At 50.1% G+C, this 17389-nt stretch overlaps 1 protein-coding gene across 1 annotated transcript; it reads right to left on the bottom strand.

The window, feature by feature from the left end:
- Positions 1-5523: 5523 nt before the first annotated feature.
- On the bottom strand, positions 5524-6441 carry LOC124081228 (olfactory receptor 13G1). Its single transcript, XM_046427466.1, has one exon. It carries the CDS (start codon positions 6439-6441, stop codon positions 5524-5526), a length of 918 nt encoding a protein of 305 aa, XP_046283422.1.
- Positions 6442-17389: the final 10948 nt, after the last annotated feature.

Genomic DNA, 17389 nt, shown 5'->3' with positions numbered 1-17389 from the left:
CCAGGGTTAGAAGACCCCATGCCTCTTATCACATGGGGAAGGATGGACTGCTGTGCCCACACCAGCAGGTCCTGTGTGGACTCCAGCTCGGTGGGTGAGACTTGTCAATCATGAGTTGGCATCAGGGACTTCACAACCCCATCCCCAAGTTCCATTTGGATGAGGAGGATTCCACTGAACCAAAAGACAACCACTCTCCTCAAAAAAGAAAGAACAAGAGGGCCCTGTGATATTCAACCTCCAGTGATTTGGGGGAGATAAAAAATCATCAACAACCTCAGATCAATGGCTGTTGGCTAAAAGGGGGTTAAAACACACTGCAGAAAATTTGGTCACTGCTTTGTTTGCCAAACTTACACACAAAACTCTGTCAATGTTTTGATCCTTATGATAATGTTGTTCTGCTGATGTACCTCAGCTATGGGAAATCCAGAAAAAATCAGACTCCTTGTTCATAGATGGATGTTTCCCAATACTGGGATTGTTATGTTAGGCTTGTTACTGTTAATACCTACCCTATTTTTTTTTGCCTCTGCCAATATTAAAGAGAAAACAAATGTTATTCATCCAAAAGGCCATACAAAACAAGAAAGGTGAGCTGTAAGGATTCTGGCTGTGGAATGTACAAGGCGCCTTCCTCTGGTGGGAAAACTCCCGGAGGGTAACAGGCACCCTGTTATTCACTTTGGAATATTCTACAGTTTCTCCCTGGAACTAGTAAGATGACTAATACATGCTCAATGCTAGCTGCTATGGCAATGTCCTTGGAGAGGGGACTCTGTGCTAGAGTCTTATCAGCCTTGACCTTGATCTCAGACACTCAGCTGGGAATACAGGAACTTTCTTAGATACCACTGTGTCACTGCACCTAAACCTGCTCACACAACACCACTGTGTCACTGCACCTAAACCTGCCCACACAACAGTAACGTCACACAATGAGCAAAACGAACGGATGATGTCAATGACCTAATGTAACCTATGGATATGAGTAAAGCTGGCAGCTCAGATGAGCAGCCCCTTTTACTCTGCTCCTGTACCTTGCTCATCTGTGTGTCTTTTAGTTTTTCTTTGGTCTCTCTCCTTTGTCTCCCACCCACCATGAGGCGAGCAGCCTCCTCTAGCTCAGCCTCTCCGCCATGATGATCTGTCTTACCACAGGCCCTGCAGCAGGGAAGCCAACCAAGCATGGACTGAAACCTATGAAACCATAACCCTTTCCCTGCCCGCTTCAAGGTCATCCTCTCAGGTGTTCTGTCATAGCAATGGGAAGCTGAGAAACGCAGTGAACCGCCGTTGTACTGAGACAGTGAATGTTGGAAGTCTTTTTGGTTACTACAAAGACTTCCCTTAATAAGGCCCTGAGGATGAATATTTAAAGAACATCATGGATTCAGATGATTTTAAACAAGTCACAATAATTGAAGTGACTAATTAAAGTATCACTCAAGTAACTTGTCATCATTTTTGAGACAGATTCATTAAGTTGCCAGGCTGGCCTTAAACTTGTGGACCTCCTGCCTCAGTCTCTCCAGTCGCTGGAACTGCAGGTATGCACCCCACACCCAGCCTTCCAAGTGAATTAATGCAATTCCTTGTGGAAAACAAATCCACCATACACACTGATCTTCTCTATTCCCGTTCACATAGCCACAAACAAATGGCACAAAGCACTCAAACCACACTGTCCCTTACCCTGAAAGTTGAAATGACCCCTGAGCCCACAGTAAAGACGGATGTTATTGCAGTTTAAGGTGTTAGCCACTGTGTATAGAGGGAGTAAAGATGGAGCTCCAACTCCACCCAGCCTGTAGGTGCATATCCAGGACCCCGGGCAGAGCCGACACGCCTGCAAGTGCACACCCAGGACCCTGAGCAGAGCCGAAACACCTGCAGATGCACACCCAGGACCTTGGGCAGGTAGATAGCAGCGATCAGCCTCCTCCTGGGCTTCACCAATGCATGTTGGGTGTGACAGGCTGCTGAGAATCACAGAAGAGCCTAAATACAAGGAGTTGCCATATCTGTATTTACATATCACATAGCACACGACTCAGTGCCCTCTGTGACACTGACAGAAAGTAACATGGAAACAACAGTAAAAAGTTCTGAGAGTTGAGAAAACATCCTGTTTGAAAATTTTCCACTTCAGTGTTTTCTTGAGAGGAGCTGATAGCGAACCCAGGGCCTTGTTCTTGGTAAGCCTGCACCACGCGAACCGCTCCCCATCCCCACTGAGGTGTTCAAACACTAAAGGAAAAAAAAAGAGTGTTTGGAGATCTGTGGTGAGGTGTGGTAAGGTGAGGTGAGGTGAGGTGATGATGTGAGGTGAGGTGAGGTGAGGTGAGGTGTGGTGAGGTGAGGTGAGATATGGTGAGGTGAGGTGTGGTGAGGTGAGGTGTGGTGAGGTGAGGTGTGGTGAGGTGAGGTGTGGTGAGGTGTGATGAGGTGTGATGAGGTGTGGTGAGGTGAGGTGTGGTGAGGTGTGATGAGGTGTGATGAGGTGTGGTGAGGTGTGGTGAGGTGAGGTGTGGTGAGGTGAGGTGAGGTGTGGTGAGGTGTGATGAGGTGAGGTGAGGTGAGGTGTGGTGAGGTATGGTGAGGTGAGGTGTGGTGAGGTGAGGTGTGGTGAGGTAAGGTGAGGTGAGGTGAGGTGAGGTGTGGTGAGGTGTGGTGAGGTGTGGTGAGGTGAGGTGAGGTGAGGTGAGAAGAGATGAGGTGAGGTGTGGTGAGGTGAGGTGAGGTGAGGTGAGGTGTGGTGAGGTGAGGTGAGGTGAGGTGTGGTGTGGTGAGGTGAGGTGAGGTGAGGTGAGGTGTGGTGAGGTGATGTGAGGTGAGGTGAGGTGAGGTGTGGTGAGGTGTGGTGAGGTGAGGTGAGGTGAGGTGTGGTGAGGTGAGGTGAGGTGAGGTGTGGTGAGGTGAGGTGTGGTGAGGTGAGGTGAGGTGTGGTGAGGTGTGGTGAGGTGAGGTGAGGTGAGGTGTGGTGAGGTGTGGTGAGGTGAGGTGTGGTGAGGTGAGGTGAGGTGAGGTGAGGTGTGGTGAGGTGTGGTGAGGTGAGGTGAGGTGAGGTGAGGTGTGGTGAGGTGAGGTGAGGTGAGGTGAGGTGTGGTGAGGTGTGGTGAGGTGAGGTGAGGTGAGGTGTGGTGAGGTAAGGTGAGGTGAGGTGAGGTGAGGTGAGGTGAGAAGAGATGAGGTGAGGTGTGGTGAGGTGAGGTGAGGTGTGGTGAGGTGAGATGAGGTGAGGTGAGGTGAGGTGTGGTGAGGTGTGGTGAGGTGAGGTGAGGTGAGAAGAGATGAGGTGAGGTGTGGTGAGGTGAGGTGAGGTGAGGTGAGGTGTGGTGAGGTGAGGTGAGGTGAGGTGAGGTGTGGTGAGGTGAGGTGAGGTGAGAAGAGATGAGGTGAGGTGTGGTGAGGTGAGGTGAGGTGTGGTGAGGTGAGAAGAGATGAGGTGAGGTGAGGTGAGGTGAGGTGTGGTGAGGTGAGGTGAGGTGAGAAGAGATGAGGTGAGGTGTGGTGAGGTGAGGTGAGGTGTGGTGAGGTGAGAAGAGATGAGGTGAGGTGAGGTGAGGTGAGGTGTGGTGAGGTGAGGTGAGGTGAGGTGTGGTGAGGTGATGTGAGGTGAGGTGAGGTGAGGTGTGGTGAGGTGTGGTGAGGTGAGGTGAGGTGAGGTGTGGTGAGGTGAGGTGTGGTGAGGTGAGGTGAGGTGTGGTGAGGTGTGGTGAGGTGAGGTGTGGTGAGGTGTGGTGAGGTGAGGTGAGGTGAGGTGAGGTGTGGTGAGGTGAGGTGAGGTGAGAAGAGATGAGGTGAGGTGTGGTGAGGTGAGGTGAGGTGTGGTGAGGTGAGGTGAGGTGAGGTGAGGTGAGGTGTGGTGAGGTGAGGTGTGGTGAGGTGAGGTGAGGTGAGGTTTGGTGAGGTGTGGGAAGGTGTGGGGAGGTAAGGTGTGGGGAGGTAAGGTGTGTTGTGGTGAGGTGAGGTGAGGTGTGGTGAGGTATAGTGAGGAGAGGTATAGTGAGGTGAGGTGAGGTGAGGTGAGGGGTGATGTGGTTTGGGGTGGGGTCGGTGTGGTGACTATGGGTGACAATAGCTTTGGTGACTGAAAGTTGCTGAGAGCAGATACTGAATGTTCAGACAGATGGTGAGTGTGAGGAGCCGCACACACTGCCCAGCTGGGTGTGACCACTTCCCCATGTGAGCTTGCAAACTCTCAGGCTGCTCACCACAGCTGCGTGGCTTCCGTTTGCTGCAGCAGGGCTGGGAACATGCTGGGAACAGGTGCTGGGAATAGGTGCGGGTGCGCTAGACAAAATAACCACGCTCACTGTTCTTCACTCCAGATGAGGGGCACGCATCCATGCGATTATCTAGCCTGTTCTTTCCTGCAGAGATGGGCCTGTCTATCAGTCTGACTTGTCTGTTTGGGAGGATAGCGCAGTGGAAGAGGGTGCCTGTGATGGACTGAGGGACAGCTGGCACCCTGAAATGCTCAGAGGTGCTGTTGTCCTGCTGATGTTGGGTCAGAGAACAGCGGGAGCAGAGCCAGCCACTGATGTGGAGGGAAAGAGAAGCAAGACCCTCCATAGACACCATGAGCACAGATGTTAGCGGGTTGCCCACACCTCAGGAGTGAGCAGGGTCCCTTGGCAGAGACGAGAACCACTGTCTCTTCACCAATTACTGCTTAGTGACCTTCCCCCACCTGTGTCAAGTCAACTGCCTGGTCATAGCCACTCAATCTCAGGGAAAACCTCTATTTCCTTGGCCCTTTGCCAATTTGACCCACACAATCCCAAGTAAGTCCTCTTCACAGCCACCGTGTCCCATAGGCTGGTTGTGGCCTCCCACAGGAGCCTGGCCGGTGGCCCCACAAGCCTTCACGGTGGCCTTCACTGCAGGGTACCATGTGATTCACCCTCTCGCCATTAGGTGCAGGCTTACGAAGAATTGATGTTAAGAACACAAGCATTTTTTATGATAATTTATAGTTCTTGTATTCATGGAGCAAAAATTCTAAAGCAGGCAGCAATGAAATGATGGTATTATTTTAATTCATCTGCATAGATTTAAAAATTACTGCCTCAAAACCTTGACTGTGACATGGATTTCAAGGAGGGAAAGCTGTGCTGTTCCTGTGACAAATATTTTCCACAGTGACAAAATATATTTCTCTGCTGTGTAAATTGGGGTTGACTCATAGACTAGTTCATTCTTTCACATCAGCGGTGACATTCATCATGTATGCACGTGGGACACGCAGGCTGCTGTAAATCACTGTGTCCATGCACACAGGAGAATTGTAGGTGTGCATTTTACACACATTGGGAGAGTGCAGTGAGGTGTGTTTGTGAGTGTGCTGTGCGTGTGGCATCATAAACATGTTCACAAGAGGAGAATGGAGTTGTGGAGAAGACCAGGGACAGGAAGAAGCATCAGGAAGGGAAACTGGGGACAGAACTATGAAAGCCCCTTAAGCCTGAGATGTGTGACACCTACTCTGGAAGACAGAGGTGGTGCCCCCTGAACCTGCTAATGCTTCAAAAGCACCTTCCTGACCCCCGCCTGCATCTCCTTGTTTCGGAAGCTGTACACAATGGGGTTCAGCGTGGGCATCACCAGGGTGTAGAGTGCAGCCACCACCTTGTCTTTCTCAAAGGTGTAGCTGGAGGCGGGGCGGATGTAGGTGTAGATCACGGGGCAATAGTAGAGGGACACCACAATGAGGTGGGACGAGCAGGTGGAGAAGGCCTTCTTTTTGCCCTCCGCGGAGCAGATGTGCAGGATGGCCCTGATGATGAAGCCGTAGGAGATGCAGGTCAGCGTGAAGTCCCCCACGGCCAGGGTGATGTCAGCTACGTACACCATCACCTCGTTGATCCTCACAGGGCTGCAGGAGAGGACCAGCAGGGGGGGTATCTCACAGAAGAAGTGGTCAATGGTATTCGGCCCACAGAAGGTGAGCCTCAGGATGAGACCCGTGTGCACCCAGGAGTTGGTGACGGCGATGGCCATGACAAGGCTGAGCAAGGCCACGCACGTGCAGGGGTTCATGATGGTGCTGTAATGAAGGGGGAAGCAGATGGCCACGTAGCGGTCGTAGGCCATGGTGGTAAAGAGCACCATCTCAGCCCCCAGGGACCAGGTGAAGAAGAAGAGCTGGGACATGCAGCCGCTGTAGGAGATGGTGCTCTCCGCGGACAGCATGGTCCACAGCACCTCAGGGATGATACTGGTGGTGCAGACGATGTCCACTGTGGCCAGCCCCAGCAAGAGTATGTACATGGGCGTGTGCAGCGCGGCATTGCAGATGATGGCGACCACAATGAGCATGTTGCCCAGGAACGCAACCATGTAGATGAGGAGGAGGACACAGAAGAGCACGCCCTGCAGCTCAGGGTTCTTGGTGAGCCCCAGCATGATGAACTGAGTGACCACGGTGTGGTTCATCCTGCCTGGGACAGGTGCCAGGGGCTGCTCGGTGCACCACAGGGGTAAAGGACCCGGAGGTGTCGCCAGGGCACACTGGGGAGGGGGTTGTGCCTTGCGATATGAATATGGGTTGGTGAACGCCGCAGCCCGAATCCCTTAGGACGGAGCTCTGGTGTCCAGGCAGGGTCCTCTACTCTCCAGGCGGGTTCCACTCTCTGGTGCGCGGTCTTCCATGGAAGACTGGAATAAACTAAGGGCAAAGGTTGGGGAGAAAATTCAAGAGAAATAAATGACTTAATATGCTCCAGTACTGTGGTTCTGTGGCCTCAGCCACGTGTCTGAGAATGATTTCCACTTATGTCCTAATACATACGTCCTGTGCAATGTAAGCCAAAAACATGCACCTGGGTCATCCCGCTGACTGCACGCAATTCAGGTCTTACCTGAAACACACCTGAGTTGGAGTATCTGCAACAGTGGAAGCTGGCAGGCCAGTCATACTGGCAGCCTTTTCAGGGAAAAATGCCCGGTATAATATTTTGAGGCTGTATATTCATGGAATCACGGGCAAATCTATTGTAATCCAAATGATAAGCAATTCAATCAAATGTCTGGGTTGGCATTTTTTCTCCAGTTTGATAAGTAAATTACTAAAATTGAATGAACTATGTGTTTTGCTGTCATATCATATTAAAGTAATTATCCTTAAAAGTGTGAAGACCTAGATTTGTGTGTTTGTCATCACAGCTGTAATTAGCCATTTAACCTCTGTAAGCTTCAGTTGCATTTTTCTAAACACTGCATAAATTTATTCCACATGACATAGGTGATCTTCTGAAGGACACCTGAAGGATAGGGACAGCTGCAGACACTTCCTGAAACCAGTCATCAGGACTCCGGACGACCTGGTTCCGTGCTATCCAAACATCTCCAGCATTCTGTCTCCTGCCTGCTCTTAGCCTGTTGTATATGTTTCTTTTTATGCACTGACAGTTACTGACATGAGCTCCCATCTTTCAGCTCTAGAGCAATCCAGGGAAACTGGGAAGAGTGTTCAAGCAATTGTAAATTCATTCTTTTCTTGTTTTACCAATGTCCTTGATCTTTTCAGAGATTGGGCTGTATCTCTAATATCTAAATTTTAAAAAGGCATAAATAAAATCATCCTTGCAAGGACCCCACCTGTGTGGTTGCTGCCTCAAGCCCGCAGTCACCTGTGTTAAATAAACCCAGAGTGCCAAGGCTCCGTGTGTAGCTCCTCAGACTGGAATGCACAGGTAAAGCCCTGGGAACCTGCCCCTGTGCCAATCACTTGTCATGGTGTGACAAGCTGTGGCGGCCACTCCAGACATGCTATCCTTTTGTTCTCACAACCTAAGGAGCCTTTAAATCTCCTGTCTCTGTATAGTGAACACAGAAACACTGCAAGAAAGACAGTAACCGTGACTGGGAGCACCAGTCTCCAGTGGAAGGGCCGGGATGGGCGCCTGGGGTGTCTGAATCCAAAGAAGTTGCTCTTGACCTCTGTTAGATGCTTTCAGGCAAAACCTCAAACAGGGTGACGAACGCACACAAAACCTAATAATGCAGAAGTCTGAAGGCAGAGGGGTGCTGTGTTAAGCATGAGAGGGGATCCTGAGCAGGAAAATGCAGACAGGCAGTTTGTACTTGGCATTTAATTCAAATATTTGGATATTACAAGGATATGTAATGGAAATGATGACAATGAATACTTAAGATATCGAGAGCTGAATGCTTTCAAGTGATGTGAGGAGGTCTTGGTCTGCCTGTTTCACTTTAATAAAAAACAACACATCCACCAACAGAACAGGGCAGAAAGCCCAGCAATAAATGCAAGTACCAATAGTCAGCTCACTTCTCAGGGTGCCCGGGGAAGGGCAGTCTGTGTGACCATGTGAAGGACAGAGCTGGACCCTACTGAAGCCATACTCAGAAGTGGATGAGGTGGGACCTGGAATTGGGGAGCCTCCGGAACCCAGAGCCTCGGGGGTCTGGGCCGCCGACTGGGTGTGTTTGGAGAGGATGCCAAAGCTCAGGCTCAGGGCCAGACAGAGGAGTGTGGATCCCTAAGAGCATAGAACTCCGCAGGGTGGAGGACACAGTGGGCAGTGTGGAGAGACAATCAGGCAGTCTCATGATTTCGTGGAATATTTTTCCAAAATTTTTTCCCAGATTACCAAATAAATATGTTAATAAAAGAATAAGCAGAGCAGGTTTGGTTGATATCATGATTTAATTAACTCTAGGTATAAAGGTTTTTTCATTCAACAAGTATTCACAGGTCATATTTGTGCTCATCGCTGCGGGGTGGGGGTGGGGTTCAGGACTGCGTGACTCAGTGTGGTGTGCCAGCCACCTGGGGCCTCCTGCTCCGTCAGCCTGGGTCCCTCAGTGCTCCTTGTCCCTGACTCTCCATTGTTCTCCCTCTCTCCTCCTCCTCAAGGTGGCACTGTGCTTACCTGTGCTTACCTGCATTCACCTGTGCTCACCTGTGCTCACCTGTGCTCACCTGTGTGCAGCGTTTGAGGAGTGTGAAGGGAGAGGGCAGAGAATGCAGGGACCACTCTGGGAACAGTGCTAACAGGTGAGAAGCCTGGAGTAGGACATGGCCCTCAGCTTCCTCAGAGGATGGGTCAGCTCCTGGGCTGGGGTGCCTGTGCAGTGTGACAGCAGAGGTGTGACAGCATAGGACTGGCCCAGACCATGACGAGCTGAGGCCTTTGCTGTGGACAGGCGGATAATGGAGAGAAGTACCAGTCTCTGAGGAGGAGGAGGCAGGCTGCATGCCCAGTTTAGGAGGACAGCCCTGAGAGCAGCATAGCAGATGGGCTCAGGGGAGACAACGGGTCCAGACAAGGGTGAGCCCTCAGTTTGTGGAACAATATCCATCCAGTTAAATTTAATATTAAGATTTTTTTCATAATTACTACCTGCTGGAATAAAATAAGTATCTTAATCACATAAAACTACAGACAGGGAAATGGAAAGGCTGATCTGAATTCCTTGCCAATAATCATTAGCCACTCTGCAGAGGAGGGGACCTAGGCCCAGCATGCACACCAACATGGAAGACACACACCAAGCAGCAGGGCCTCCCTGCACCCACTGTCTCACTCAATCCTGAGGCCAGGGCTGAGCACCAGGACGGTTAACGTTCATCCTCCACATGAGCTGAGGGCTGAAGTTTCACAGACACACTCACTGTCACACACACAGGCAAAAGGGAAACCTAAAGCCATGGAGGCTAAAGACAGAATTCCCTTATGCTGTGATCTTACAGCCACCACCAACTGCTAGAGCTCAGCACTAGCTCCATCTTTATCCCCATCAGGAGCAGCATCACCACCACCATTATCATCCTCATCACCACCATCACTATCATCACCACTAACATCACCATCATTATTCATCATGATCATCACCACCATCATAACCATCATCACCACCACCATCACTATCAGCACCACCATCACCATCATCACCACCATCATTATCATCACCACCATCACTATCAGCACCACATCACTATCATCACTACCATCACCACCATCACTATCAGCATCACCATCAGTACCATCAGCACCATCATTACCACCATCACTATCAGCATCACCATCATAACCATCACCATCAGCACCACCATCACCATCATTACCACCATCACTATCAGCATCACCATCATAACCATCACCATTAGCACCACCATCACCATCAGCACCACCATCATCAGCACCACCATCAGCAGCACCACCATCAGCAGCACCGTCACTATCATCCCCACCATCACTATCAGCACCATCATTACCACCATCAGCACCACCATTACCACCATCACTATCAGAACCACCATCACCAGCACTCACTACCATCACCACCATCAGCACCATCTCTATCAGCACCACCAACATCAGCACCATCACTATTAGTACCACCATATCAGCACCATCACCACCATCACCACCATCAGCACCATCAGCACCATCACCACCATCACAATCAGCACCATCATCATCAGCAACATCACCACCATCAGCACCATCACTACCAACACCATCAGCAGCAGCAGCACATCTCCATCATCAGCACCTTCAGCACCATCACCATTGTCACCGACTGCTATCAGATGTGTTTACCTGTGCCATCTCTGTGAACAATAGAGGGAGTCTTGTGAAGGGCTGCATGGTGCAGGTACAGAGATAACAGCACACCACAGCAGCCACTGGGTTCCAGGGACAGGTGGGTGCCCACTAAGCTGTCCCCCAGGCTCCTGAATGACTCTGGACAGCCTGCCCCTGGGCAGCTCTCAGAGGTGATGTGAAGTCAGTTAGTTGAGGCTTGGTCTAACAAACGTGTTACCTTCTCTCCAGCTTGGCTTCCCTCGCAGCTCAAGTACTGGGAGGTGAACGTGGGTGTTTCTCAGTTTTATAGGGTTCACAGTGATCAAGGAGAGGAAGGCTTGGGAGATCAGAGCACTTGGGAAGGCAAAGGAATTATAGAAAGAAGATGTGTGAGTGCCAAGGGAGGGTGCCAGCACCCACACACAGGCCTGGGCTCTACCCAAGCAACAGCCTAGGAACAGTCCAGATGCTGCTACCAAGCGTCCTACATCCAGGGAGCCCCTCGTCCCAGGGAGCCCCTCAGTCCCTGCATTCCGGCCACGCGTGAACTCTAGAGCATTGTGGTCTCCCAGGCTTGGCAGAGACAATCATTCAACTGTGACTCCCCACTGGCTGTGTGGCAGACTGAGCCACAGACTCGGGTACACAGAGGGGAGTGCACCCAGGTCACGCGGAGCACTGGCACAGGCCATCCCTGGAGTGTGGAGGCCCAGGTAGAGGACCCAGCCACAGGCACTGACCGGTGTAAACAGCGGCTCTCCCCCAGGGGTTCCCCAGCTGCTCCTGCTACAGGGTGCTCCCCTCACCTGGCTTCCTGCTAGGCCCAACCTGTGCTGGCCGTGGGCAGGGATCCCGGCCTCGGAGCCGCACCCCCCAGGCAGAGGGATAAATAGGCTTTGGGTTATGTTACAACCTGTGGATGGATTTTGTCTCATGCTGCAGCTGAAAAACTAAGTGAAGTGTTGCTGGTCCCTGCCATCTCTGCTCAGGCCATTTCATGTGACCGTGACCGTCAGACAGCACGTCCACACACACTCACCGTGGCTCTGTGCAGCGCACCGCCATGGCAGCAGGATTCAGACGGAGACTCTACGTGCTCTGGGACACTAGCGTGAAGACAGTGGGGCTAAGTACCTGCCATGGGGGTGGGTCCCGGCTCCCTCATGCCCCACGGCCCTGATCCAGCACTGGGACCCCAGGGAAGGGCACCTTGGACCGGCTGCCAACATGGCAGCCCTAGGACTCTCTGAGGAGCAATCAGCCACCTGCACTGATCACCAATTACCGGAGGACTTGGCCTCGGTGTCATCACCTGCCGTGAAGACAAAAAAGCCTCCCAGGGAGATATCCTCATGGAGTGGGAGCCTGAATAATGAGAGACCCTGGGAATGCTGGCAGGGGACTCAAGGAATGAGTAGGTGGACATCGTTAGGAAAGCAATTACTTCTGTGGGGTCTCCTTCCTGTCCCAGTAGAAATTAGAGAGGAGCTCAGTTACAGAGCACTTTCCTAGCAAGTGCAGGGCCCTGGGTTCAATCCCCAGACCCAGGATGGGGGTAGGGGCAAAGAATAAAAAATTAAGAGAGTATGGGTGGCAGGAAATGAATTCTGAGATGGAGGTTGCAGTCACATTTGTAGAAGTTCATTCTGTACTGTGAGGGCTTTCACTTGGTGAAGGCAACAAACAACCTTCAGCTAAATTTCCTTCTAAAATGAACTATTTGGAAGCCTGTTCTGCTTGTCCTTTTGGTGTAGTTTATGTTTGCCACATAAAGTCCACCAAGCTGTGTGACACACTCATGATGAAGGGACGTTCATGCTGTCCCCGGGGCTGGATGGACTCAGGTGTGCAGGTCCACAGGGCACACAAGGTACATCTCCATGTTGTCCACACAGGCTTCCTTGCTCTGTTTGTTGGTTGAGAGAAAAGCTCTGTGGGCGAATGCTAGGCGCTCTCGCAGTGTCCAGCCAGGGAGTGAGCTAATACGTATTTAAAATTCATAGCAAATTTAGCCAAATATTTCGGACTATCCCAAGAAAGCAAGAGATGGGCAGCAAATCCATGGGGTTGCAGTCACACGTTCAAGCTGAAATCAAATGGTTCTCTTAAAGAGCATCCGCTGTTCAGGTGGTGGGCATGGCATAGTCTGTCCCAGGCACATGGACATGCTGGTCCTGGTTAAGCACTGCTTGGCCACTAAACCACGTCCCCAGATGTTTTCTTTTTTTTGTATTTTGAGACAGTCTGTTGTGAAGTTGCTTAGGGCCTTGCTCAGTCACCAAGGCTGTCCTCAAACTTTCAGTCTCCTGCCTCAGCCTCCCAAGTCCCTGGGATCATAGGTGTGGGCCACCCCGAAACTTGAGTCACATTTTAAACAGGTGAAATAACCCACCCCAGCACACGCTGATAAAAATGGTCGTCATTATCCTCTCTCTCTCCCTCTCTCTCTCTCTCTCTCTCTCTCTGTCTCTCTCTCACAGACACACACAGACACACGCGTGCACGCGCACCTTTGCAGTCTTTGCAATAAGTCACTGTGATGCCTCCAGGTTTGTCCTACTGATTCAACAATGCCATAGCTGTTGGCAAGTGTGTGTGTTTGTGTGTGTGTGTGTGTCTGCATAGGAATTTTAGGATTATTTTTATATATTTCTGTTAAAATGTAGCTGGAATTTTGGTAGGAATTGCATTATAGCTATAGATTGATTGAGTACTGAGGACATTTTGACAGCATTGAGTCTCATCATGACCATGATAGTCTTGAGGGCAGTACTTAGTCGAAAGTCGTCAAGTGGGATTTGCCTGTTGGTCCCCCAGTTAGACAAAAGCCTATTTCTTCAGTGAAAACCACAGAAGCAGAACACCCCCACCGCATGAGAATGTGAGAGGGACACTGTCTATGGCACGAGAGGGGACAGCCTTCCCACCACATTGCAGGGGATGCCCGAGTGTCCTGACGCCCATAGCACTGGCCTTGCTCAGGGGTGGGTTGGCGTTCCCCAGGGCTCCTGGCCTCTCAGTGCTGTCCCCTGCTGCTGTCTCCACAGGAGGATGATGGGCAGGTCTCAGTGGGGAGGAAAGCACCCACGTCCTGGGGACAGGGTGTCTGGAGCAGTTGGCACATTCAGGTGCCGACGTGTCTCCCGCTCGTTCTCCCTTGGTCTTTATTGATCTCAGCGCACCTGGGGACCTGTGTTCCACACTGTGGTTGCAGAACGGGACACTTTGCCACCTGTGACGAACCATTCTAGGCTAGGCACAGGGAGCTTCTCATCATTACTATAGTTAATATTATCAGCACTGTTTTAGTTGGCAGATCACAGCTGTGTTCGTGTAAGGGCGTGAATGCGATGTTTTGATATACGCATACAGTGCAGAGTGGTTAAATCAATCTAGTTAACATAGCCCTCACCTCATCTGTCACTTTTTAAAAACTGTAAATAACGTTGTTATGTGTTTGCTAGTGTATTATGGTTATACATAATCTTGGGGTTTATTTTGACATAATCAATGTGCAAGAAATATAATTTGCTGCACTTTATCTTTTTTACAGTGAGATTTACTCTTTTAGTCGTTTTGAAAAATACAGCATATTATTATTCCATCTAGTCACCTTGACAAGTCTAGATAAGTGTGTTTGTTTGTTTTTCCAATTCCTTACTTTCTGACACTTTAGGAAGCTCTGTCCTACTCTTTTATAATCCAGTCATGGGAGCCACCTGTCCAAGGGTCCCTTTGCGTCCTCCTGGAGGGTGGTGTCATACCTCATGGCTGGGAGCTAGGTGCTCTGGGTGCTCTCTGGGCGCCTGTGTGGCCGGGTGGATCATCTCCAGAGTCAGAGGAGGGCACGTGTGTGTATCCTCACCTTGAGAGCTCGTATGTGCACGTGATTATGAGTAGAATCATCCATGTCTGCACTAGGCTCACACGAGTGCGCGCTCAACTGGCAGGTACTCCTCTGGGATATGCAGGTGACTCCCGTCTCTGCCATGAATGGTGGTAAATTCCCATGGGGAGTGAGGGGCCAGCTGCCGTCTTCCTTCCCCCACTGACTTCATGATGCAGCTCCAGCACACACAGCAGGGTCTGGATCATCAACCTTACCCACACGGCATGCAGTTTCATCAGCTAGCAAACCGAGTTACCGCACAGGTTCTCTGAAGTTTAGTTTCACACCCTATCAATTTGCAAAGTGTTGCTCAGCATCCTTTCTCTCAAGATTCTTCCCTGTGTGAGTAATGTGCAGAGATGGTTTTGCAACGTTTGTTTTCTAACCTCACGGGCACGACTTCTGCCAACTCCCGTGAGATATGCAGGGGGACAAGTGGAAGTTATGGGCATCTGTGACAGCACGTCCCAACATCTCACTGGAAGCTTCATGATCTTCATGTTGTTGGTGTGCCTGGCCCTAAAGTCAGCCTTGACTCCTCTGTCTTTTGATGGGGACAGTGGTCATGTGAAGGACTTGTGCCTCACACAGCTTCTAGGAAATCAGAGCCTTTCCTGAAGCAAAGTCATATCTGATTAGTGTGGAAATAACCAAAGTGATAAATAAAGCCATTGAATGAGGCCTGGCTGGGTGCTGCTCAGTGGGAGAGCCCCCCGCCCCCCCGCAACTTATTGTAAAAGTTAATAAAGATTTTTTCCTGTTCTCATTACTTTTCTCTGGACACCAATGGACTGTCGTGCCATTTAGTACAATTGTGATGGTATCTACCCATCTGGAAAAAAAAAGAAAAGAAGAAAGGAAGGGATCTAACAGATGATAAATTCACTGAGGAAAATGCAGTCTTTTAAGTATATGGGGTTAAAATAATTCTACAGCCATTTGGCAAAAATAACACAACATCCATTCCTTGTGCCAGCCAAAGGAAAAAATGATTCTGAGATTACAATGTAACAGTTGAAATGCTACCAGTAACTACTCTAGATGGAAAAGTGGGAAATGTTGTCTATCACCCAGGAGGAGGGACTGGCCTTCTAATAGACTCTCCAAATCTGTAGTGAGTCATGAGTGGAGGGCCACATCCCAGGTGAACTTCCTCACTGTTTCTGAAAGAACAATCAAGGCTTGCCCTGGGAGAAAAAATGTCATTTATTGAGGCAGCTCTGCATATTTATAGAGCTGGGGGTGGTTTGACAGTTGAAACAGTTTAACAATTTAATGGTTTTATGGCAGCTGGCTTCGGGTGTGTTCTAATTGGTGGGTAACGATCATGTGAGCCAGCAGGGCTCACCATTGGATGGCAGGATCACGTGAGCCAGCAGGGCTCACCATTGGACGGCTCTTCTTGGGGGATGGGGAAGTTAGTCTTTGGAGCCGGGGTGACTCCCAACAGTTTCTATTCTACTGAATTGGTAAATTTGACCAAGGAGAATGTGTTTCAAATGTGTGGGGGAAAATACAATGAATACATTCTAAAGGTCCAAATTAACTGAAAAAAAAAATTTTAATGAATATCATAAGGAGTTAACGTCCATAATTATAAAAATAGTAAAAAATGACTAAAGAAACAGCAAAAAGCCTAGGAAAAGAGGCAAAACCCCTCAGCAGCTCACATGGAGAGAAATACCCACACTTCTGGGGTGCATCTCTCACGGTGAGCTCCACACTAGTAACACAGAGGAAGACTGAAAGGACCTCCTGTGCCTTCCTCCTTGCAAAGCTGTGGATGCTGCAATCCTGCCGCACTGTGGTGAGCCTGGGCAGCAGGGCCCCTCAGACCCCCAGCCCACAGCCCACTGGGAAACATGGCACATGGCAACTAAGCTCCTAGTGCCTCCACCTGGTGTGCATTTCTAACCTGAGGATGCAGAAACCCACAGCTGGGCAAACTGATCCATCACAGCACCACTGCAATGGTAGGTGGTGGGAACTACCACAGTATCCAGCAGAAGAGACTGAATAAAGTCGTGGTATGTGCACCAGGGAAACGCTGTGCAGATGTGAAGGAGGCCAGGAGGTGGGTGCCCCGGTGGTGCTGGCAGGAAATACCACTAAGTGGGAAAGTCAGGCACGGAGGCCAAGCAGGGAACACTCCTAAGACAAAGCAGGATAATAAGGAGACGGATCCTACATCCGGAAAAGAGATAAGAAGTGTTTCAAAAAATTAATGGGCCACCTAAGATAGAGGGGGTGGAGCAGAAGGTGCCTGGCGGGTCCCTCCTGGGTGGAGTCTTGTGCAGTTCACCTGGAAGATGCCCAAGATCTCCCTGTTCAAAGCCATGAAGCTAAGCTGTAGAGAAGGGCACTCTGTAGAGTGGAGCTCTCACCACCCGGCCAGCCAGGGTGCTCACGGCGCCTCCCATCGACCCCTACTGCTCTCAGGGGTGGGACAGACCCTCCTGTGTGTCCCCAGCTCGCCACCTCCACTTCTGAAGACCCTCACACTGCCCCCTCACGCTGCTCACGTCCCTTCCTCCTTTATTTCTCCACTGTGTTCAGAATAAATTCCTCATTTTGACTCAAATGATTTGCTTCAGATTTTTTTCATTAGAAGCAAGTTGCAGATGAAAAATTTTATGTTCTGCAAATCCAATCTTCCTCTTTCCCTCCCTCAGCACAGCCAGAGTTCCATGAATCCGGTTTGCATTCAGTCATATTTGCATGTTTTCTATATTCAAATACACTCTTAAATATCATAGTGTTTTTTGTTTGTTTGTTTGGATTTTTTGTTTTGTCTCCTAATTTTTTTAATTAATTCAAATGACTGACTTCAAAACACTTCCTGGGCTAGGCATGGTGGTACACACCTATAATCTCAGAAGCTGGGGAGGTTGAGGCAGGAGGATCACAAATTCGAAGCCAGCCTCAGCAGTTTAGTGAG

This window comes from Marmota monax, unplaced genomic scaffold (genome assembly GCF_021218885.2).
Source record: "Marmota monax isolate L192 unplaced genomic scaffold, Marmota_monax_Labrador192_F-V1.1 WCK01_AAM20220418_F8-fsc00035, whole genome shotgun sequence".
Classification (NCBI taxonomy): Eukaryota; Metazoa; Chordata; class Mammalia; order Rodentia; family Sciuridae; genus Marmota; species Marmota monax.
Note: the sequence above shows the minus strand (reverse complement) of the source record. Positions and strands in the feature narration are given on the sequence as shown.